General features: G+C 49.9%; 2 protein-coding genes across 2 annotated transcripts; both read left to right on the top strand.

Moving 5' to 3' along the window:
• The first annotated feature begins 1,530 nt into the window (after positions 1-1,530).
• PRDM7 (PR/SET domain 7) lies at positions 1,531-10,863 on the top strand. Its single transcript, XM_037815802.1, has 10 exons — positions 1,531-1,587; positions 1,708-1,831; positions 1,969-2,073; positions 3,335-3,388; positions 5,022-5,174; positions 5,825-5,926; positions 6,153-6,424; positions 6,789-6,856; positions 7,692-7,885; positions 9,668-10,863. The coding sequence occupies exons 1-10, from the start codon at positions 1,531-1,533 to the stop codon at positions 10,861-10,863; spliced, it is 2,325 nt and encodes a 774-aa protein (XP_037671730.1).
• Positions 10,864-22,448: 11,585 nt separating this feature from the next.
• Positions 22,449-23,022, top strand: LOC119518745 (histone H2A.V-like). Its single transcript, XM_037816078.1, has one exon. The coding sequence runs from the start codon at positions 22,451-22,453 to the stop codon at positions 22,835-22,837; it is 387 nt and encodes a 128-aa protein (XP_037672006.1). The 5' UTR covers positions 22,449-22,450; the 3' UTR covers positions 22,838-23,022.
• Positions 23,023-24,117: the final 1,095 nt, after the last annotated feature.

Below are 24,117 nucleotides of genomic sequence, written 5' to 3'. Positions count from 1 at the left end.
TCCAGGATGTCCTGGGAAAGGACAGTGCACAGGAGAAAGGTACCCTCACAACACTCTGTCAGTACTATTATCATCAACCCACTCATTAATTCAGTCAACAGGTCACTCCCAAGCCTTGGGCTGGACGGCGATGGGGACCGCGCGATGACCACAGAGGCCTGTTGCTCCCCTGCCCCTCCCGGGACACCTCCTCGGGCACCAGCACGCGGAGCCTGGGCCCTTCCGGAGCGCGCAGAGCCTCCGCCCTCAGGGAAACGACGCCCACCCCTCCCGCTCTGCGTCTGACCCCCACCCGGCTGTGGCCCGCACACTCGCAGACCCGGGGCCTTGCTCTTCCGGTCCGGAGAGGGGACCTGGCGCGCGGGCCTGGGAGTGGCCTCAGTTTCTGCGGACACGCCTTGCCCCCAGGGGTCCCCGGTCCGGCGAAGCCCGCGGCGGTGTCCCCGAGCGAGCCCGGGATCCAGGCCGCGTCACCGCACAGCCCGGATTGAGACCCCAGGCCAGCAGGACTGTAGGGGGGCAGCGCGTGTCCGGAGGTCCCCGGGGGTCGTGGGGAGCACGCGAGGGGCGCGAACTATGGGCACACACGCCGGGAGGGGACTAGCAACAGCACAACCACGAAACTGCGCCTGCGCGTTGGCAGCTTTCGGAGCCAGACGCCGAGCTGTCAATCACCACGGGGCGGGGCGGGGGCGGGGCGTTCCGCTGGAGCGGGAAGATCAGCCCTGTCTCTATAACCGGATCCCGTGACTGACAGGCGCGAATCCGCCCCTTGATCCACCCCTGACCTGTGATTGGCCAGGCCACTCTGATCGCGGCTCCGATTGGTGGCTTGGGCCTGACAAGCGCACCGCGGGTTCGTACTTCACCAGCCGCGAGCCGGTCAGCTCCTGAGCGCGGGAAGCGTGCAGCTGCTCGGAGGGCGCCTGGCGCAGGTCCGCAGCGCGGAGATGAGGAGATTCCGACAGAATACGGCGGCCTCTTCTGACCTGAGAAACCCTTCAAATTTCAGCCCAGGAGACCCCAGATCCCCTCATCCTTAGAAGCTCTGAATCCCTCAGCCTCAGAGACCTCAAATCCCCTCTCTCCGAGGAATCCCAAATCCCCTCTGCCTGAGGAACCCTAACTCTCACCCAAAGAGACCCCCAAGTTCCCCAGCCTCAGAGACCACGAAACACCTCAGCCTGCGAATTCTAATCCCCTCAGCCTAAGGACCCCGAGTCCCCTCAGCTTGACAAACCCCAAATCTCTCAGTCACAGAGGCCTATTTCCCCAACCTCCGAGAAACAAAATCTTCTCCACCTGACTGACCCCAAATGACCTGTGTCACGGACCCCAAATGCCTTTCATTACAGACCCCAATCCCCTCAGCCCGGCAGCCCCGACCGTCCTTCAGCCCGAGAAGCCCCCGACGCCACCGACCCCACAGACCCCCGATCTCGGCCTGAGACCCCCGAGGCCCCGCTGGCGCCGGCAGACCGCGCCCTCCCCTCGGCCCCCAGCGCCTTCCCCTCCCGCAGGCGCCGCAGCATGAGCCCCGCGGAGCGCCCCGAGCCGGCCACGGGCGGTGCAGGGCGGAGGCGCCGGGTGAGAGCCGCGGGGAGGGGCGCCCGAGGCCGGGGCGAGCAGGGGGTGTGGGGAGCCCCGCGCCCCGTGCCGGGGGCCCTGACGGAGCTCCGCCTCGGCGGCCCCCGCCATCCTCTCTAGGCCGAAGGGGCGTTCGGCGACATCGCCGTGTACTTCTCCAAGGAGGAGTGGGCAGAGATGGGCGCCTGGGAGAAGCTCCGCCACAGGAACGTGAAGAGGAACCACGACGCGCTGGTGGCCATAGGTAGCGGGGCCGCGGGCGGCACTGCCGGGCGGGGGCGCGTCCTGGCCGCGTCTGGCCCCCCGGGCTCCTCCGCCCGCCGGCGCCCCTCGTCTTCCCTCGGCTTCTCCCGTCGAGGACAAGGGTTCGCTTCTTTCCAGGCCTCAGGGCCCCTCGCCCGGCGTTCATGTGCCGCCGCAGGCCGCCCCTCCGGCCCCGGGAGGACGCCGAGGACTCGGACGAAGACTGGACGCCCAGGCCGCGAGGTGGGGGGGCGGCGAGGGGGGCGAGGGGGGGGCGAGGGGGGGCGGCGAGGGGGGGCGAGGGGGAGAGGTGGGGGCGGCGGGGGGGCGCTGCTGGGGCTGCGGGGGGCGCCGCGGGGCTGCGGGGGGCCTCTGGCGCGGGAATGACAACGGGCGCCACGAGCAGACGCGCTGGCCGGGGGCGCCGGAGTCTGGACCCGGGAGCACGCGCGTTCCGGGCGGCCGTCAGGCCTGGGGAGGAGGCGGGCGGCTTAGCCGTGGCGTGATTAGCTCTTTCTCTCCTTCTTTGTTTTTGCTCTTGAATTTTGAAAGAGAAAAATTTCTGAAGCACTTGTGCCTCTCAGCGAATGACAGTGGGTGTACGGGTTTTTCCAGCATTATTCTCCATACTGTTCTACCTGCTGAAAAATTCTCTCCCTCTCTCTCTCTCTCCCTCTTTTACATAAAGGACATTGTTTCTGCTAAATATTGGTAATTCACCAAGGGCAGTTAAGTAAGCCTTAGTTAGACTGTAAACCCACCTAAAAGCTTTCTAGTGCTAGTTTCCTAACAGTTCCTCTTAGATGAAATGTCTTAGAAAAGGAAATGATTAACATACTATGTAGTTACATCGTGATTTGCATCTATTTAATCGCACCGCACGTTTCTCTTTCCCAAATGGAACCTGTTGCTTTGCCTTGATCCTGGGAGAGGGTTTGAAGAAGCTGCTTACTCTCCCTGACCTTGTCCACTTCACTGACCAGAGCCGGCGTCAGGCAGATGAAACTATGTCCGATCTGTAGAGGAGACTGCAGGGCTTGGCAGAATAAAGTCACTGGGATTGGGTCTGCAACTCCCCGTGTAAGGAGCTCAGGGTGCTCAGCTCTGGAACGAGGCCTGACGGCCAACGTTGGTTTCTCCAAAGCTCAGGTCGCGAAAGGAGCCTCACAGAAACATCCCTCTGGCTTATCACACGTCTTAACCAGGATTCGGAATCCCCAGCCCAGCCAACCCAATTTTTTGGAAATAAGTGTAATATATACCTTATGAACACAAGATGAGCAAAGATCAGTTTTTCTCTGAATATTTTTTAACGTTTTAAGAAAATAATTACTTGATGCCCCAGTAGAAGCATAGGCCTTAATTAATGATACTGCAGAAACCATTTTCAAATCCTCACGTAATCCTTGGTCACTTCAATCTACAGTTCAAAGTTCTGTGTTCCTACATGAGTATCTCCAGAGTCCAGAAACATTTACCAACCAGGTCTCTCTTCACTTTTTAGTCAAACCTCCTTGGGTGACCTTCAGAGTAGAACAGACGAAACACCGGAAGGTGAGTGTCTCCCAAACCCTACTGACAAGAAGACCTTCCTCAGAACTGCTTACCACTTTAGCACAGTGTCCAAATCAGCAACAATAATAGCTACCACTTGTTTTATTTTTACAACATTTTGGGTTTTATTTTGAGCATTTTATATTAATAAATTTACTGGAAACTTACAACCCAACCCTAGGAAGTAGGTACTATGTACTATCACCATTTTATAGATGAGGAAGCCGAGGTACAGAAATGTTCAACAATATCCCTGGGATCAGAGTGTCAGTGGTGGGACAGTCTAATCCAAAGCCCCTTCTGGAAATTACTTGCTCATTAAGTCACATGGTTTTATAAAGTTCAGGCTGTCTCCCCTGTAGTTCCCCTGGTGAGCCAAACCTCGGCTCTTCTTTGCTGTGCTAAAGTGAGAGATGTTCCAAGACCCTTGTGGGTTTCCCTTGTCATTCCATTGTGCGCAAATAACAAGGCAGTTTCCACAGTGGATGTTCCCAGCTGAAGGAGGACAGAGGAAATAGCCCCCATCCCTGATGAGCCTCAGGTTTGAGAAATAAGAAAATGACCTAAGGGCTTCATGTTGGCCACATGTTATTCAGTGAAAGCACCTCCTTCTGAAACTGATTCCAAATGTTCATTCCTGTAGGAGGAAGCAACAGTTCCCTCCTCTGGGTTCCAATTACTCATCTGTGTGTTTTGGAATCACTTGCTTAGTCTGCCTGCCCTCTGCATTGCCAGCTCTTGGAGAGCCTCGTGCGGGTCAGATTCATCTCAAAAGTCCCAGGCCCAGTTCTGAGTGCTTGAACGCCCCATGAATGGTTTCTGAATGAGTGATTCTACATTTGCAAATTAAATTAGGTGTAAAAAATTTAAGGAATGCTGAAGCTCATATCTGTAACATAGATTTCAACACTGGGGATAGTTGAGGACTGTGAGAGAAATTATTAATAATCTCATATTTATACTTATTCAAGAGCTCACAAAACCCTTTGATGAGCGTTATTACATTTAAGGTTCAGTATAACCTTATCAGTTTGGACATATGCCCATTTATAGATAAGGAAACTTAATGGGACATTGAGAGAATAAGCTAATGTACCCCCTTAGGAGGAACCAGCAAATGTAATTCCAAAGTCAAATATTCCTTCCAGGGTATGGCAGTTTGCAACATTTAGCAACACTTTCTTCATTGTACAAATACATTTATGCCAAAAATTTCTTTGTTTTGTTGCCAATTTCATTTCTCCATCACCCTCATTTTCCAGATGTGTTTTGTCCCCTCTGTACTTTTCTACATTGTCTCTCATCAAATGCCTACTTCTCTTTCTATTTTTCACTTACTCCCTCCTTTCATAGACCTTGTCAGTTCTCCAACTGCTCTTCCCAAAACTTCTCCCTACCTTATTCACACTTAGAGGGAGACATTTGAGAGCAAGTTGAAAACAGGGCCTGAAGACACGGCTTCCAGTTCTGGATTCACTACTTCTTAGCCCGTCATCTCCCCTCTGGTCCTTAGATTCTCCAGGTCCCTCCAAGAACTGTTGGAGTAGCAGCTAAGGTCATGCATGTAAACACGGCACAAGTCCTAAAGCACTAGAGAAGGGTGTTGTCTTTTAATATGTGACTCTCATTAAAAGGAGTGCTCAGGGAGCCAGCAAGTAATGAATGTATTTTGAAGGAATTATCAGGAACAGCAAAGTTGCCAAACACAACTGACTCAGACCAGGTCCAGAAGCCAGTGTCCCCTGCTGGAGAAGCAAGTACCTTTGGACAGCACACTCGACGAAAACTGAGTAAGAGAAAATAATTTGGGAACTAGTTCCTTGAGCTCCTCTAGAAAGGTCCATAAGTATGGTCTGGGCTTGTGGGACGGACTTTGAACAGGCCTGGGTTAAGCTGGGGTAAGCTTAACTTGAATAAATTGAATATAAAAGAACTGACAAGTACAAGATGTCCAATAAATCAATCTGTGATGTTCAGGGCCTTACCTTCTTCAGTGTTGTATGCCTGGGCCTCCACTCGATGCCAAACACGTAATATGCAGGCAACGAATGTTTTCTGAATGAATAACGGTGTGAATGAACACCTTTTTTTTTATTGTGAAGTATAGCATATTTACACAGATGTGATAACTTTCCAAGTGCAATTTAACAAGTAGTTAGAGAGCAAATTTCAAATAATGTTATGGGTTACAGTTCCACAGTTGAATGAATGCTTTTTTGAATAAAAAGTTTGGGAAATTAAACCTGATAATGGAAGAAGCCAGAATCCAAGCTTGAATTCGGCATCAGTAGTCAGTGTGGTTGTGGTATCTTAGTCTCTCTGAACCAACAGTGATGGGACAGAGGGTGGAACAGAGTAGGTGGGAGGCGATCTCACGGTTTTTTTGACAACACAAGGACTAGCACTCCCACACCACACCAAACTCATCTGCTCTCCTTAGAGCCCAGGAGAAAGGAGATTGAAGTGAAGATGTATAGCCTGCGAGAAAGAAAGGGCCCCGCGTATGAGGAGGTCAGCGAGCCCCAGGATGATGATTATCTCTGTAAGTGACCCTCCTGCCCCCACTCACAGAGAAGATTGTCATATTCTGGAACAATAATTTCATCTTGTCATTTCATCCCCAATCATTCCCTCCTGTAGTGACTTGCAGTAAAGAATTGAAGCTTACTAATGTGAGCCCCTGGGCTCTACCCGCTACCTGCTCTTTATGTCCAGGAACCTACACATATCCTGCCCTTCCCCTAATCTCAACTGCTTTCCTCCTCCAGACTGTGAAAAGTGTCAAAATTTCTTCATTGACAACTGTGCTGCTCATGGGCCCCCAATATTTGTAAAGGACAGTGCAGTGGACAAGGGGCATCCCAATCGCTCAGCCCTCACTCTGCCTCCTGGACTGAGAATTGGACCATCAGGCATCCCAGAGGCTGGACTTGGGGTATGGAACGAAGCGTCCGATCTGCCATTGGGTCTGCACTTTGGCCCTTACGAGGGCCAGGTGACGGAAGATGAAGAGGCAACCAACAGCGGATACTCCTGGCTGGTGAGAAGCACCTGTCCTCTGGCTGCCCCCATCCCTTCCCTGCCTTTGATGGGACATTGCCGTCTACATGCATGGGGATGACGTGGTTAGCTCTGTGCACTGAGCAGTCTTTGCATGAACGTGGAGCCCTCTCTAAAGATCAGGGAGAATGTGGGAGCAGAGTGTTAACCGAGACAAAGAAGTGGCAGTAGAAGTGTCTACCCTGACAAATTGAGGCAGACGTGTATATGGCGAAAAGGAGCATATCGTGTGGTAGCGAACTGATGAACCCTTGCAGGCTGAAACAGCATTGGTGGCAGTAGAGTAAATTAATTCTTCTGATCTTTACTCCAAAATGCCTTTAACTTATTTTTCTGAAACTCAGATCACTAAGGGAAGAAACTGCTATGAGTATGTGGATGGAAAGGATAAATCTTGTGCCAACTGGATGAGGTAAGGACAACAGATTATTGGGCTCCCAGAAGAAAATTTGTCATACACAAGCCCAGGTCCCTTTCCTACTCAGCATGCCTCCCTCAGTGGTTTTTAAATCCTCTGTTCTTTTTTTCTCTCCATACAACACTTTTTTATATCTCGAGACACTTAGAAACAAGATAAAAAATATAGTATAGGTTTTCTATGCAGAAAGATAACCTAAAACTGGGGACGTTTAATCTGAGAGGTCAGGAAATCTGGAATTTAAACTGGGTGCTGATGCTGTGTAGGAATGTGCCATGGTTTACTCATAGGCATATGTGCAGCACGACCCAACCCCTCCTCAAGGGTCTCATTTTATCAGGGGGATACAGATTGTGAAAAACTATTATCGTGCTAAGACAAAGAGATTTCCAAATTTCTGTGGAAATCTGGAGGAGGCCAGTGAGGTACCTTAGGTAAAGTGAGGGGGTTGGAAAGAAGATAGACTTGGGCTAAGTGTTGAATGATGTGTAGTAACTTAGAAGCAGGATGCATGATTGAGTACCAAGCTCTGCAGCACAAAACAGAAACAAATTCAGGGTTTAGAGTCGCTGGAGATCACTGCATTTTGCGGCTGATGGGTGCAGAGGCAAGTCTGGAACTGGGCAGGGGGAGAAGAGCTTTCTGGGCAGACGAGCAACAAACACAGGGCTTAGAGGTGGGAATTCACGTAACTTGTGAACAGTGGGAAGAGGAGGGGCAGCATCAGAGAGGGAGGGTCTTGAAATCAGGTAGGAGCAGGACCCAGAACTCACAGGACGTGGGGGCACATCACCACTGTTTTCCTTCCCTGGCTCTGCATCAACTTCAGGTATGTGAACTGCGCCCGGGATGATGAGGAGCAGAATCTGGTGGCCTTTCAGTACCACCGGCAGATCTTCTACCGGACCTGCCGGGCCATCAGGCCTGGTTGTGAGCTGCTGGTCTGGTATGGGGACGAGTATGGCCAGGAGCTCGGCATCAAGTGGGGCAGCAAGTGGAAGAAAGAGCTCACGACAGAAAAAGGTGGGCACCATCACCTTTCTTTAAAAAGGAAAGAAAGAAGCCTCCTTCTTGTAAATTTCCATGGGCCAACTTTTAAGGAGAGAAAAACCCAGTCTCAAGTCAGTGAAATTTCAAGTCAGATGGTTCAGAAATTAATGATTTGTTTGATATGGCTTTGACTCATTGGAACAATTTTTATATTTTTTTCTGATTTTATTTATTAATACTTTAAGCACAAGATATATAACAGAATTAGTGCTGAAAGGCTTAGAGGAAAAACACAAGTTCTCAGGCACCTACCAGATCCCTCAAGGCAGGTTTCTTCTGGTCCTTTTGCCTGTTTCTTCTTAATTTCCCATATTTCTAGATAATCTGAGTACATTGTTATCCATTACTTTAATTAATTACCATGTGAATTCTTACTTCATGTGAGATAGTATTCAGGAACTAAAAATAAAGATGGAACAAGAACAGAGTAACTGCTCTCAAGCAGCTGACACAAATGAAGGAAAGAGATAATTAACATATATACATATGTTACACACATGCGCACACGTGTGTAATATCATCAGCCGTGTGTAAGTACCGTCTTCATGAGTGTATGAAGAGCAGCAACCCAGGGAACAGTTACAGGGATTAGAGTGAGGGGAGTGTGGCTGCTGCAAGGACGGTTGAGGGAGACCTCTCTCCGGAGATGCATTTGGGCAGAGGCTTAAAAGAAGACGGACAGAGACCAGCAGGTATCATGCACCAAGGAGGCCACGCCAGATAAGTCTGGTGAGGGACGGAGAGAGGGTAGGAGCTGAGGTTAGAAAGACACACAGAAGCCTGGAAATGGAGGGTCTGTGCCTCAAGCTAAGAAACTGGGGGGTGTTTCCAAGTGTGAGTTTTCAGTCAGAAGTGACACTTTGCTTAATGTTTACAAAAAGACTGTAGTGGGAGCCACTCAGAGGCTACTTCAGCATCCAGCTGGAGACCATGGTGGGCTGGCCAAGGGGGAGTGGAAAGGGGTGGAAAGTCTGGGGTACGCTGGAGGACGATATCCTGTTGTATCTGTACTGGGCTAGGAGTGAATGAAGTAAATCATACATGAGGACAAGGTGTGAGGCCTGAGACCATGGAAAGATATTTTCATTCTATGATTTGTGGGAAACTAGGAGAGAAGCAAGTCATGAAGTAGGAGCAACAGGAGCCAGTGTCAACTCTCTCTTACCCATTTCCTGATCGAGGACCTGGCACACAGCAGTCCTCAAATTTATGCTTCATTTTGAGTGGGGAGACCCAAATTCAGATTACTCATGGATGTTCTTCAATCACTATTCCACATTGCCTGGACGTTTGGGGACTCTAGGCTGAGTGGATCCTAACTCAGTTGATCCCTTCCCCTCATAGGGAAAGTCATTAAGGAATCTCTCCAAGTCATCGAGAGTATCACCTCTAAATAGAAAAAAAAGCTGCAGACACCTTATCACAGCAAGGCATGAGGCTTAGAAGACTAGTATCTGGGGAATTGCTCACTGCAATCTCAGCTACATAAGGAGTGAAGCAGCCAGTGGTGCTACTTGGTCTCTAGTCAGCTGATATGCAGAAAAGGTCCTTGATGGCATTTTCTGCATGGCTGAAGATGTAATGAATAAAACTGGGATGCAATAATGGACCTGTAAAGGAAGACCCCGTGGGAGATAGAGCTTGTATTGCTAACACCTTGAACGTAGTTAATGGGCAGGTCTTACCCAAGACAAGGCAAACACCCCAGCAACCTTACCCACACCTACTCTGACCAATAACTTTCTCTTTCAGCAGGACTAAAGCCAGAGATCCATCCATGTCCCTCCTGCCCTCTGGCCTTCTCCACTGAGAAATTCCTCAGCCAGCATGTGCAACTCAATCACCCCTCTCAGATCTTCCCAGTAACATATGCAAGAAAGCACCTCCAGCCACAGGACCCCAGGCCAGGGGATCAACAGCAGCCCCAGCCGCATTCTGATCAATGCCACTGCAGTGATAAAGCAGAAGATCAAGAGACAGAGAAAAGATCCAAACCCTTGTTTGAAAGCACAAAGCAGATGGGGATTTCAAGGGCCTACTGCAGCCCACCCGAAGGACAAATGAGAAGTTCTAGGGAGGGTAAGAGAACAGTGGAGATAGAGCCCAGTCAAGACCAGAAAATGAATCCTGAAGAAACAAGGAGATTATTCGTAGGAGTAGGAATCTTAAAAACTGCAAGAATCAAGTGTGGAGAGTATGGACAAGGCTTTAGTGTTAAGCCAAACCTCACAACCCACCAGAGGACACACACAGAGGAGAAGCCCTATGTTTGCAGGGAGTGTGGGCGAGGCTTTGGTCAAAAGCCAAACCTCAACAGACACCAGAGGACACACACAGGGGAGAAGCCCTATGTTTGCAGGGAGTGTGGACGAGGCTTTGGTCATAAGTCATCACTCATCATCCACCAGAGGACACACACAGGGGAGAAGCCCTATGTTTGCAGGGAGTGTGGACAAGGCTTTGGTGATAAGTCATCGCTCATTGTCCACCAGAGGACACACACAGGGGAGAAGCCCTATGTTTGCAGGGAGTGTGGACGAGGCTTTGGTCGTAAGTCATCGCTCATTGTCCACCAGAGGACACACACAGGGGAGAAGCCCTATGTTTGCAGGGAGTGTGGGCGAGGCTTTGGTCGTAAGTCATCACTCATCGTCCACCAGAGGACACACACAGGGGAGAAGCCCTATGTTTGCAGGGAGTGTGGGCGAGGCTTTGGTCATAAGTCATCACTCATCGTCCACCAGAGGACACACACAGGGGAGAAGCCCTATGTTTGCAGGGAGTGTGGACGAGGCTTTAGAGTTAATTCAAAACTCACCATCCACCAGAGGACACACTCAGGGGAGAAGCCCTATGTTTGTAGGGAGGATGGGGGAGGCATTAGCAATAAACCACATCTCAACAGCCACTGGAGGATGAAATATGGCCACCACACTCCATCCCAGCTCTGAGGGACTTCAGAGCAAGACTACACTCAAAACTATAAAGAGAGTGGAAATAACTTGTTAGACAAACTCTGCTTTCATGAGAAGGGATAAATTAGATAAACAAGGAGGGTTCCTTAAGTGATCACTGGATTGTGGCATCAAAGTTTTCTTTCCCACATAAACCCTCTCCCTTTTTGTTTCTGTTTGGGTTTGTTTGCTGTTTTCTGTTTATATTTGGTTTTTGCTGTTTCTGCTAATAAATTTTGCCTCCAGACAGCTGCAGCCCAAGCCATATGCCTCACACATACCCCAGCAGTGATGGCTGCAGAGTCATGACAAGCACAGAGAACTCCCTCTCTCTGCCCAGGTTTCCACAGTAATTTGACCCCTTAAAGGGCGTACGTCTACAGTCAATTTGGTTAAAATATTGGAGAAGTGACTCCTGGGCCAGGGAGAGAAGTTTAGATTTGAGAGTCATCTCAGGCAAGGAGACCCCTGTCCCCTGGGAGGTGCAGCCTCTCCCAATGGACCCTCTGCTGCCACCAACCCACCCCCCAATGCTCCCTGCCTCCTGCTTTTCCTTCTACCTCTGCACCTTGGTCTCTCTTGGGGCTCCATCTCTGCACTCCAGCCCCAGAACCCCTTAACCACACCATCCCCAGCCCATCTCTAACAGTTTTCAGTGTTGCCAGCAGTCCTCAGAGCCCTGCCCTAGGTCACCTTAGTTCTGAACCGAAGGCCCCTGGCCACACCCTTCCCAGCATGGCATCTCGGCATCCTGGGTTAAGCTCCTCAGCCACCCACCTGGCATTCCCATTCCAAGACCTCAGTGACTCAGATTCTCCAAAATTAAGGAAGAGTTTCCCCAGGCTACTGGATCCCAGAACCCATAAGTGAACTCGGGCAGGGGTGGGGTTAGGGTTGAGTTCAGGTGTGCCAGGCACCAGTCACTGCCCCTCAGCTCCAGTGCTGGGGTAATAACCTAACCCTGGTTCTGGTGACTCACTGGCCGGGCTCCCACAAGGGCCATTTCCTTCTCTGCTTGGCAGGCACTAGTCTCCAAGGCTACATGCAGCTTTCCCCACCTACCTTCTCCTCCTCTTTCTTCAGCAGCCAGGTGCCCCAGAAAGCAGCAGTCTGGCTGGCTTGCAAGGTGGGATCCACAGAGACTGTGGTTCCTGCAAATAGGTGGCCTCTCCAGCTCCCAGTCCACTGCACACACAGGGGTTATCTGAATCCCTTTGTCCCCAGCTCCCTGCTCTTCCCCTCTTCTCCTCCCCACTCTCTCTGCCTCTGACCCCCTCTGTCAATCCCAACTCATAGGCCCAAGGAAAGGACTGTGAGGCCAGAGAAGAAAAGGAAGGAAGCTCAGGGGAGGGAGGAAATCAGGCCTCCCTGGGCCTACCCCAGCGGGAACAAGAATGAAATTAGCTGAAGTCTCTCTGAGAAGACAGAGTCAAGAAGGGGGTGTGGAGAAGGGGGTTAGAAAGGACTCTTGGACTGAAATGCCCCTGAGCCATGCTAACCAGGATGCAAGGGGATAGAAGATTGGAAATTTCAAAGGCAGGTCAGGCCCTCTGAATACTGCTGTTGGTTTCACCTCATACCCACCCCAACCTTGTCTAAGCCCGTCTCTCTGGCTTTTGCACAGGACTCTCCAAATGCCGTTTCCCCCAGTTCAAGTCCATCTTTCTCCATAATTTGTCATTTGCAAATTCTAATTGTCTTCTTAATGCTTCCTAATGAAGTCCAACTTGTCAGTATTTTTCTTTCATGGATTGTGCTTTTGGTGTTGTATGTAAGAAGTCATGACCAGGAAGTGGTGTGGTGGTGGATGCAAGAGGGGAAGAGCTGAATTCTCGCTCGGCCCATGACAACCGAGGTTGGCAGCACTGGTCCTGACTGGGTTGTGGTGGCTGGAGTTTCTGTTCTGAGAAAATAACCAACTACTTGTCACTAGCTATTCAGAGAACACCCATTGCTTTATGCCTCTATGCGATGTTCTGTATGGCAGGGTTAGAGATTTCTTTACCTGATGTCAACAGAAAAATGCCTCTGATGGCAGATTAGGAGAGACAGAGCAAAAGTTTCCTCAATGAAAAACACTAGATAAAGGACAGAACATGCTCCAGAACAGCAGCCCCAGGGTTACACCAGCAGGGCAGGGACTCCTACAACCATAGTGACTGTACTTGGAGAAACTGAGAGGCTGTGTTTGGAGATGGGCGAGTTTTTGACCCAGAAAGCTGCCGGGGAATGGGCAACTAAGCCACAGCTGAGCAGGACCATGACCAAGATTCTCATGCCAGGGACAGGCCACTTCAGCAAGCAGACGAGAGTGGAAGGAGGCAGTTTTCTATGCACTGTGCAGCCGTCTCTGCAGCTGGCTGGAAAACTAGCACCATGACTGAAAGCCTCCTTGAGGGAATTTGGTGTTTGGAGGGCTTGCAATGGCATCCACCCTTCCTCCACAGCAGCCCACGGTGTGCACGGCCTAGAGGCAGGGGTGCTGCAAGGAAGTGCCAGGAACCCTCCCTCAATCCCAGGGACCCATGGGCATCCTGCAGAGAGGAACAGTGGGGCATTTGAACTGGAGAGGGAGACCAAAGATCTGCAGCCCCGGGGCATGCCACCTGCAGCTCTGGGAAAGGCTGGGATCACTGTGTCCTGAAGCAGTCTCCTTGCAAACTGTATAGGGCCTGCCCCCACCCACAGGGCTGGTGGTCCCTACTGCACTGCGGGACACTGATTACGTGCTTCAACTTGGCGGGCCTGGGCTGGGGGACCTGATCAGCCCCTGGGGAGGGTAGTGGGTACGGGTGACAGCGCCCTCCACAGCCCCCCAGGCCTGGGAAAGTGAGGCCAGAGGCAGGCCCCATTTCCTCACCCAAAATACCACTGTTAGGGGAGGCTTGCCGGAGGGAACCGCCTTTTCCCCACCCCCTTATCTTGCCCGGACACTCCCCGTTGCCAGTGCAACTCCCATCACCACCAGTGAGCATACATTGTTGCCAGACACCGTTACCGGAGCAACTCTCGCCCCTTTTCAATCAACCTCCGCGCCCTCTCAGAACCAATCCAAGCCTTTAACCTCTACAGCTACCCCGCCCTCTAAATGCCCGATATAAGCTTGTACTCTCCCCCAATAAACTCTCTGTCTCTTGGTTTCTTCACCCTAAAAGAACCGTGTCCCGCCTGTTCCTTTTTCACCGCCCTCCATACTTTGCACGCCCCCCGCCGGGGACCTGGCCAAGTCCCCCGCCTCGCCTTCGCCTCCGGGAAAGAGCCCCCGCCGCCGGTACCCTCCGAGCAATCCTGAGAGCTTAGGATTTAGCAACCGGCCGCCACCCCCCCCCCAGACGAATCAACTGCGACCGCAACTGGCGCCCAACGTGGGGCACCTGGAATTAAAAGTCCTCTCCACGCAGCGGTCCAGTAAAACCACCCGCTCGCCCGGACGCCTCTCCAGCTCCCCTTCTCCTCGCCTGCAAAGTAAGGGCCGCCTCTCCCTCGCCGCCCCGCGGAGCCGCCTCTCCCTCGCCGCTCCACGTCTGGAGCCGCCTCTCCCACGCCGCTCCGCGCCCGGGCCGCTCTTCCTTTCCCGCATTAACCTAACTCTTGCCCCCGACTACCTTTCGTCTTCTCTTCCTATATCCCCCCCATTCCTCCTAACACTCTTCCTCCAGTAGCTTTCCCTCTTCCCCTCCATTACTTTGCTGTGGTCCTCTGTGTCTTTGTTTCTTTGTTTAGCGCGGTGTGCCTCTTTGCAACCGCACCCCCAAACTGCTCTCGCTACTAGAGGGTCCTGCCTTCTATTCTCACCATCTCTTTCAGCCTCGCGGCCACGATTTACCTCATTTTCTTTACTCAATAATCAACCTCCCTTTTTCTTTTCTCCCTCCGCTATGGGTAATCGTCTATCTGCACGACAAGCACCCCAAGTTCGCGCTCTGGCGGGTCTCCTAGACACACATCGCTGTAAAGTGTCTGTCCGGCAGCTGCAGGTATACTGGGACCTCCTGCTGCCCTTTAACCCATGGCTCACCACTTGCCATCTTTGGGACCCTGTTACTTATGATCGCCTTATTGATCGGGTCACCAACGCCATGGAACATGAGAGCAAGCGCTTCCCTCCCGGCTTGCTCCCCACCTTAATAACCGTCCGCTCCTGCCTTCAAGGCTCCCTCCCCCCTGATCGAGGCCCCATTAAATCCAAGGAGGCCCTATCAACCCAGTCTACAGATTCAGACAGCGATACTAATGTAGACCACGATTCGGACACAGAGTCCTTAGTCGAGCAAATTAACAACGCGCTCGAAGTGACTCCCAAAAAACAAAATAACACTGAGCCTCGCCAAGATGGCGAACTTCCTCCTTCTTCTTCCATCGAGGGGAGGAAGTGCTCCGGCGATGACGTCAGCCCTAAGCTGGGCCGGAAACCGCATGCACTTTACCCCGCCCTTTCACAGGGCGGAGCTAGTCCACCATCTTATGCCTTAGCCACTCCCACCGCGCCGCCGTCTTGCGACGCTTGGGGCCTCCCATTTCCGCCTCCCCCTTCGGCGAGCTCCCCCTCGGAGCCGCTACCGGCAGCTGCCGCCGCTCCTCCCACCCCGCCGACTAACAACCCCTGGCTGCCTCCTACACCTCAAGGCAACCTTTGGGGCAACGCTCCCCCTACCCCCACTCCCGCGCCAAGCCCTCTGCAAGCGCGTCCTCCTTTCTCTCGTGCTTTTCGCTGCTTTCCTCTTAACCTTACCCCCACACCACAGAAACCGTATGACTGGTATCCCATTGACTCTGATACTATCAAGCAGCTTCGCAGGGCCGTCAAGGAAGACGGGTTAGGTAGCCCATACGCTTCCCAATTACTACAGGATATCGCCATGAACTTTTGCCTCCCCCAAGACTGGGCCTCGCTTGCCCGTACCATTCTTAACCCCGGCCAGTTTGTTGATTGGCGTGCTCACTTCCAGGCAGAAGCAGCTAAGCAAAGTGAGCAAGACGCAGCCACTGGAGTCTATCATCACCCCGAAGCCTACTTGGGCACGGGAGCGTTTATAAATGCATCCGCCTATATTAATGCGCCTGCCACCTTTTGGCCTATCCTTCGGGGAATCGCCTTACGAGCTTTTGCCAACTGTTCCGCCTGTCGGCCTACTAAATTCACCAAGCTCCTCCAGGAGCCAAATGAGCCTTTTGCCACCTTTGTCTCTAGGGTTGAAGAAACCTGCGCTCGAAAGGTTAATGATCCCCAGGCCCAACTGGCTCTCGCTCGAGAACTCATTCTCGAGGGAGCCAATCCCCCTTGCAAGCAGGCTATTCTTCCCTTGCGGGAGAAAAGCCTATACGATTGGGTACTCGCCTGCAGCGCCTTTGACCCAGCTGCCGCGTCCCTACCCCAGGCTGTCTCTGGCGCTGTCACTGCCGCCTTAGCCGCCACCACCGGTTGTTTTAAGTGCGGGCAGAGTGGTCATTTTGCCCGGGAGTGCCCCAATGCAGAAGTCAACCGCCCGCCTTTCATGCAGCGCAATGGGCGCCCCCCTCCCACTCCTTGCCCACGCTGCCAGCGTGGCTATCACTGGGCGCGCGATTGCAAGAGCAGCCCCAGAGATCTTAGCAAGGATAGCTTAAAAAACCTCTGCTATCCCTGGTGCCCTGACGGCAGTCAGCGCCAAGGCACTGAGCAAGCTTTAAACTCGAAGCGGGGCAAGCCTCAGCCCCGCCCCTAAGAGGCAGCGTGCCGGCCGGTTCTAATAAAACTAATCACTTCACCGGCAGTAAAACGCTTCTCTGGACAGTCCCTATCACTCCAGAAAAGCCTACTCGTAAGTTAAGAATAGAGGGGCAATGGTACACGGGCACGCTCGATTCAGGGGCAGAGGTCTCTTGCATGCCCGCTCAGTATGCCACCATGTGCATGGTTCTCGATGGTCCCTCAGTAGTGGGAGCCACTGGTACCTCCACCTCTCTTCAGGCCATAGGGCCCATTAAGTGGGAGGATGAAGAGGGCCACTCAGGCACCTTCCGCCCGTTATTTCTACACACCATAGACCAAATTTTATGGGGCCGTGACATCCTCGCCGCCTCTGGGGCAGTGCTTACCACGCAGCCCCCCCCAATAATGTGCGCCACTGCTCGTTTAACACCTCCAGCGCCCGTTCCTCTGCAGTGGGATACTGAGGAACCTATATGGGTGGAGCAGTGGCCCCTTCCCACGCATAAATTAGTAACACTCCAAGCCCTTGTCCAAGAACAATTGGACGCTGGCCACATAGAGCCTTCTACTAGTCCCTATAATTCGCCAGTGTTTATTATTCATAAAAAAAACCCTCTGCCATAGGTCCCAACCAAGTCATTAACCCCCTTTTTCCACAGCTCTCCAGCCGCACCTCAGCTCCAACCAGCCGCACCTCAGCTGCAAACGGCGCGTTGCCAACACCACCACCCCAACCTCGTCCGCCCCCCGCCCGTTACTCCTCTCCCCTCCTCGGCCTTATCCAAGCGGCCTTCACCTCAGTGAATTCCTCCAACCCCAATCTTACCTCCTCTTGTTGGCTTTGCCTCTCCACTTCCTCCCCCCTGTATGAGCCAGTTGCCTCCAACCTCTCCTTTTCGGAAAACACAGAGGACAGCCCCTCGAAATGTAATTGGAATACCTCTGCCGTCCCCCTAACCTTTCATTCAGTCTCCTTTACAGGAAAGTGCATCCGCCCTCGCTCAAGTAACTCTCCCAGCCTCACTGCCTGTGCCAGCTACTCACCTCCCAGCAGCTCTGCAAAATTTCTCATTCCTCATAACTCCTCCCAATGGCTCTGCTCCTCTACAGGACTTACCCCCTGCCTTAACGTGCAAACCCTCAATACAACTAATGAAACTTGCCTCCTAATTGCCCTTATCCCTAGGGTCCTATACCACAGTGAGGAAGACTTCTTCCTCCGCCTGGAAAGAACTGCAGTTCCTGCCACTCAGCAAAAGCGAGAACCCATCACCGTCCTCACGATTGCCTCCCTCCTAGGTCTTGCAGGCGCTGGCACCGGAATCGCTGCATTAGCCAGTCAAGGCTCCGCCCTAACTCACCTCCGGGCGGCTGTTGACGAGGACATTCGTCACCTACAAGACACTATTTCCCATCTTAAAAATTCTGTCAATTCCCTCTCTGAGGTCGTACTCCAAAACCGCCGAGGTCTCGACCTTCTCCTCCTCAAAGAAGGAGGCCTCTGCGCCGCCCTAGGAGAAGAGTGCTGTGTATATGCCAATTCCACAGGTCTCGCTGAGGACAGCCTAAAAAAGGTCCGAGAGGGACTGGAACAACGCAAAAAAGACCGTGAAGCCACCAGCTATTGGTCCCACATCTTTACCCCCCTCCTCCCATACCTCCTCCCTCTCCTCGGCCCCCTACTAATGATTATTCTAGCTCTCACCTTAGGACCCTGCATTATCCGCAGAATTGTCCAGCTTGTAAGGAAACAAATGGATGCTATTTTTTCCTCGTTCGTGCAAGTCCAGTACCAGCGACTCGCCACCTCTGACGCTCCCTACTCCGAGATGACAACCAACCCTCCGCGACCTCACCGCCACCGGTCAACCCGCCGACCGCGAGGCCCTTCTTGATCGCCTGAACATCGCACCAACCTCGAGCTCCAGCTTCTCTGAACCTCCAACTTTAAACCCCCCACCCTCGTCCATCCCGCAAGCAGCAAGGCCCCTGTCGAGCGCCCGGGCGCCACACCAACGTCGAGCTCCAGCCTCGCTGAGCCACCGTCAACCCCTTTTCCCCTCCCCGACCTCCCCCTTCCCTCATCCCTTAGCGGACCTCTCCGGTAAGCTTTTTCCTTTAATTAGAAAAGAAGGGGGAAATGCGGGACACTGATTACGTGCTTCAACTTGGCGGGCCTGGGCTGGGGGACCTGATCAGCCCCTGGGGAGGGTAGTGGGTACGGGTGACAGCGCCCTCCACAGCCCCCCAGGCCTGGGAAAGTGAGGCCGGAGGCAGGCCCCATTTCCTCACCCAAAATACCACTGTTAGGGGAGGCTTGCCGGAGGGAACCGCCTTTTCCCCACCCCCTTATCTTGCCCGGACACTCCCCGTTGCCAGTGCAACTCCCATCACCACCAGTGAGCATACATTGTTGCCAGACACCGTTACCGGAGCAACTCTCGCCCCTTTTCAATCAACCTCCGCGCCCTCTCAGAACCAATCCAAGCCTTCAACCTCTACAGCTACCCCGCCCTCTAAATGCCCGATATAAGCTTGTACTCTCCCCCAATAAACTCTCTGTCTCTTGGTTTCTTCACCCTAAAAGAACCGTGTCCCGCCTGTTCCTTTTTCGCCGCCCTCCATACTTTGCACGCCCCCCGCCGGGGACCTGACCAAGTCCCCCGCCTCGCCTTCGCCTCCGGGAAAGAGCCCCCGCCGCCGGTACCCTCCGAGCAATCCTGAGAGCTTAGGATTTAGCAACCGGCCGCCACCCCCCCCTCAGACGAATCAACTGCGACCGCGCTGCACATGGAAAATTGGTGCACTGATTGGTCCTCCACATGGTTTGGGGCCTCACTTTGTGCACAGGTGAAGTTAGGGAGAACTGGCTTGAGGGTAAGAGGTGGCTCAGGAGTGCCATCTGCTGATAGGTCAGGGAAAAGTGCACTCCACCAAGCTGTAGCTCTGTCAAATTATAGATAAGTGTTCAAATCAGTCTACATAGAAAAAAAAAAAAAAAAACCCTATCAGGGTAAGCAAATGCCAAGATGCCAAAAAGAACAGAAAATTATAATGCATATGAAGAAACCAGAAGATATAGATAATCCAAACACCCAAGTTAAAAAGGCAGAGGAGACACAGAATTTGGAGCAATTAGTCAAAGAAGTACTTACAAACATCAATATCATGGCTCAAGATATAAAGGACATGAAGAAGACCCTAGAAGAACAAAAAAAGAATTTGCAAGATTAAATTAAAAGTAGGCAGATCTTATGGAAATAAAAGATTCTATTGATCAAATTAAAAAGATTCTTGAGACACATAACACCAGATTTGAACTGAAAGCTAGCATGATGGAAAGCGAAAGCATGAAAGAATGAATGGTGGAAAAAAATGAAAAACTTGAAGTAGAACTCAGGGAAATGATGGACAACATGAAGCACAACAATATAAAATCATCAGCATTCCATAAGGGGAAGAGAAAAGTAAAGGGCTAGGAAGAGGATTCAAAGACATTGTTGGGAAAAACTTCCCAACCCATATAAATGACTTAAATACACAAATCATAGATGCCCAGTGAACTCCAAATAGAATAAATCCAAATAAACCCACTCTGAGACACATTCTAATCAGATTGTCAAATGCTGAAGAAGAGAAGATTCTGAAAGCAACAAGAGAATTGATTCACCATATACAAGGGAAACAACATAAGACAAAGTAGTGACTACACAGTGGCCACCATGGAGGCAAGAAGGTAGTGGAATGACATATTTAAAATTGTGAAAGAGAAAAACTGCCAGCCAAGAATTCTTTATCCAGCAAAACTCTCCTTCAAATTTGAGGGAGAGCTTAAAATTTTCATAGACAATAAATGCTGAGAGAATTTGCTAACAAGAGACCCGTCCTACAAGAAATAATAAAAGGAGCTCTACTGGCTCAGAAAAAAAGAGAAATGTTTGGAGAAGGGCACAGAATTGAAGAGTTTTACTAAGGGTAACTGTGCTGGTTTGAATGTATTATGCCCCCCAGAAAAAGCCATATTCTTTGATGCAATCTTGTGGGGCAGACATTTTAGTGCTGATTAGATTGGAATCCTTTGAGTGTTTCCATGGAGAAGTGACCCACCCAACTGTAGGTGATAACTCTGATGAGATAATTTCCCTGGAGGTGTGGCCCCACACATTCAGCATGGGCCTTGATTATTGGAGAAGTATATAAGCTCAGACAGAAGGAGCGAGCTTGCTACAGCCAAGAGGGACACTTTGAAAAATGTACAGAAGCTGAGAGAGTGGCTGCAGATGAGAAAGTTTGAAGATGGCCATTGAAAGCAGACTCTTGCTCCCGAGAGGCTAAAAGAGGACAGATGCACCATGAGCAAGTAAGAGTGACATTTTTGGGGAACTACAGCCTAGAGAGGAACATCCTGCGAGAAAGCCATTTTGAAACCAGAACCTTGGAGCAGAAGCCAGCCACGTCCTTCCCAGCTAACAGAGGTTTTCCGGACACCGTTGGCCATCCTCCAGTGAAGGTACCCGATTGTTGATGACTCATCTTGGACACTTTACGGCCTTGAGATTGTAACTTTGTAACCAAATAAACTCCCTTTATAAAAGCCAGTCCATTTCTGGTGTTTTCCATCCTGGCAGCATTAGAAAACTAGAACAGTACCTTAAAGGAAATAGAAGAAAACATACATCCAACAAATAAAGACCAAAGGATAAGATGGCTGATTCAAGAACTGCTTCCACAGTAATAACATTAAATGTGAATGGATTAAACTCCCCAATTAAAAGATAAAGATTGGATGAATGGATTTTAAAATATGAACCATCAATATGTTGCATGCAAGAGACTCAGACCCAGAGACATGAAGAAATTGAAAGTGAAAGGATGGAAAAAATATTCCATGCAAACTACAGGCAAAAGAAAGTAGGGGTAGCAATATTAGTCTCAGATAAAATAGACTTTAAATGCAAGGATGTCATAAGAGACAAAGAAGGTTACTATATACTAATAAAAGGGACAATTTAACAAGAAGAAACAATAATCATAAATGTCTATGCACCCAATCAAGGTGCCCCAAAGTACATGAGAGAAACATTGGCAAAACTGATGGAAGCAATAGATGTTTCCACTGTAATTGTGGGACACTTCAATACATCACTTTCTCCTTTAGATAGATCAACCAGAGGACCAATAAGGAAATTAAAAATCTAAACAATGTGATAAATGAATTACACTTAACAGACATATAAAGAGCATTACATCCCAAATTACCATAATATACATTCCTCTCTAGTGCTCATGGAACTTTCTCCAGGATAGATCATATGCTGGGGCATAAAACAAGCCTCAATAAATTTTAAAAGATTGAAATCATTCAAAGCACATCCTCTGATCATAATGGAATACAACAAGAAGTCAATAACCATCAAAGATCTAGAACACTCACAAATATCTGGAGGTCAAACAACACACTACTAAACAATCAGTGGGTCAAAGAAGAAATTGCTAAATATCTAGAGATGGATGAAAATGAGAACACAAGATATCAAAACTTACAGGATGTAACAAAGGCAGTATTGAGGGGGAAATTTATAGCTCTAAATGCATACATTAAAAAGGAATAAAGAACTAAAATCAAAGAACTAATGGGACAACTGAAGAAGCTAGAAAATGAACAGCAAACTATTCCTAAGCAAGTAGAAGAAAAGAAATAACAAGGATTAAAGCAAAAATAAATGATAGAGGGCGCCAGCAGCGGTTGGGGCTGCGATAACGGCGGCGGCGGCGGCGGCGGCTCCGGAGGGGGAGCAGGTGCTGCGCGCGCGGCCGAGTGAAGCGGCTTCGGCGCCGGGTCAGAGCCCACGGGTGGAAGCGGCGCAGGGCCCCGGGAGCAGCGCCGAGACAATGGCTGGAGGCAAAGCTGGAAAAGACAGTGGAAAGGCCAAGGCTAAGGCAGTATCTCGCTCACAAAGAGCTGGACTCCAGTTTCCAGTGGGCCGTATCCACAGACACTTGAAGACTCGTACTACAAGCCATGGGAGGGTTGGTGCCACTGCTGCAGTGCATAGTGCTGCAATTCTGGAGTATCTCACTGCTGAGGTGCTGGAGCTGGCAGGTAATGCTTCTAAGGATCTCAAAGTAAAGCGTATCACTCCACGTCACTTGCAGCTTGCAATCCGTGGTGATGAAGAGTTGGATTCTCTTATCAAGGCTACCATAGCTGGAGGTGGTGTGATCCCTCACATCCACAAATCTCTGATTGGAAAGAAGGGACAGCAGAAAACTGCTTAGAGAGTTGTTTTAACCAACCCTCTTCCTCCCTGTCATTGTACTGTAACTGGGACAGAAGAAATAATGGGGATATGTGGAATTTTTAAACCAGTTAAATGGAAGAGCATAGACAATTACTGTAGAAATGCTAAAGAAACATTTTATGTTCTTAGATTCAAAGTTTGATAAAAGTACCTTTTCACGTGGCAGCAATTGTGTGTTGATTGGCTAGGTTTCTCCCATGTGTTTTATATAAAAATAGAATTGATTAACCATTTTTTACAAAATTAATTTGTCTCAAAACTGTTTGTTCATGATGTATTAGAAAGATTTTGTTCAGACTTTGAAAATTTTTTAATCTCAATTTGGTTATATTCAGAATAATCCGAAAACAGAAATTAGGAATATAAATTCACCATGATTAATACCATATTTCATTGACTAAGATGCTGTCGCTTATAATATGCACCAATATTTTACATACCACTGTTAAAGAAAAACTCTGCCAATTAAACCATGATATGCCATCAATTATAAGACACATCCCAATTTCAAGAGATGTAAAACTGTGGGGAAAAAAAAGTGCATTTAGGATTGATGAAATAGGGCAGCAAAATTATTTGAATTATTTATTGAGCACTTATCATGTTATCAGGTCCTGTGCTAAGTACTTTATGTGATCCATGTCATGTACTGATGAATCAGGAAATTTTATCACTTCCATTTTATTGATATGGAAGCTGAGGCTTATAGACGTTAAATGATTTGCCAAAAAACATTTAGCCTAGTAGCTAGAAAATGGCAGAAAAATTTGAATCCTAGAACTAGGATTCCAACCTAGATTTGCCTGACTCCAGAACTCTCATTCCTCACTGGAATTGAAATTAAATTTATCACGGTTTTCTGCTGTTTGGTTTAAAATTCCAGTTTTTATAGGTCTTTCGGAAATTTAAATTCTATAAGTTGAGATTTAACTATGCATTCAATAGTAATTGAAAAATGCTTCTTCCCTGTCAAGTCATGTATGTATTAATTTTTGGAGCTGCATCCAATCTAAATCATTTTTGCTCGGTTATTTAGATTTCATTTTCATCTATTCCTGAAAAGTTGACCAGATATATTCCTATTGGTGTTTATAGATACACATTTCTCTTTTCAGTTTTGTTGCTTTTATCTTTTTAATCCCCTTTCTAACTTAAAAATCCTGGTTCTTTTTATAAGTCTCTGTCCTTTCAGGTAAATTGTAGAGTATATCAGTCAGCTTATGGTGCAAAGCAGTGCTGAAAATTTACTACACTATT

Source organism: Choloepus didactylus, chromosome 22 (assembly GCF_015220235.1).
Source record: "Choloepus didactylus isolate mChoDid1 chromosome 22, mChoDid1.pri, whole genome shotgun sequence".
In the NCBI taxonomy this organism is placed as follows: domain Eukaryota; kingdom Metazoa; phylum Chordata; class Mammalia; order Pilosa; family Megalonychidae; genus Choloepus; species Choloepus didactylus.
This window is presented reverse-complemented; position numbering and strand designations above follow the sequence as displayed.

Excerpts from the sequence above, each read along its gene's own strand:
- LOC119518745 (XM_037816078.1), top strand. The coding sequence starts at position 22,451 with ATGGCTGGAGGCAAAGCTGGAAAAGACAGTGGAAAGGCCAAGGCTAAG.
- PRDM7 (XM_037815802.1), top strand. The coding sequence starts at position 1,531 with ATGAGCCCCGCGGAGCGCCCCGAGCCGGCCACGGGCGGTGCAGGGCGG. Across the intron at positions 2,074-3,334 it reads CTGGACGCCCAGGCCGCGAG|TCAAACCTCCTTGGGTGACC; the intron begins GTGGGGGGGCGG and ends TTCACTTTTTAG. Across the intron at positions 6,857-7,691 it reads TCTTGTGCCAACTGGATGAG|GTATGTGAACTGCGCCCGGG; the intron begins GTAAGGACAACA and ends CATCAACTTCAG.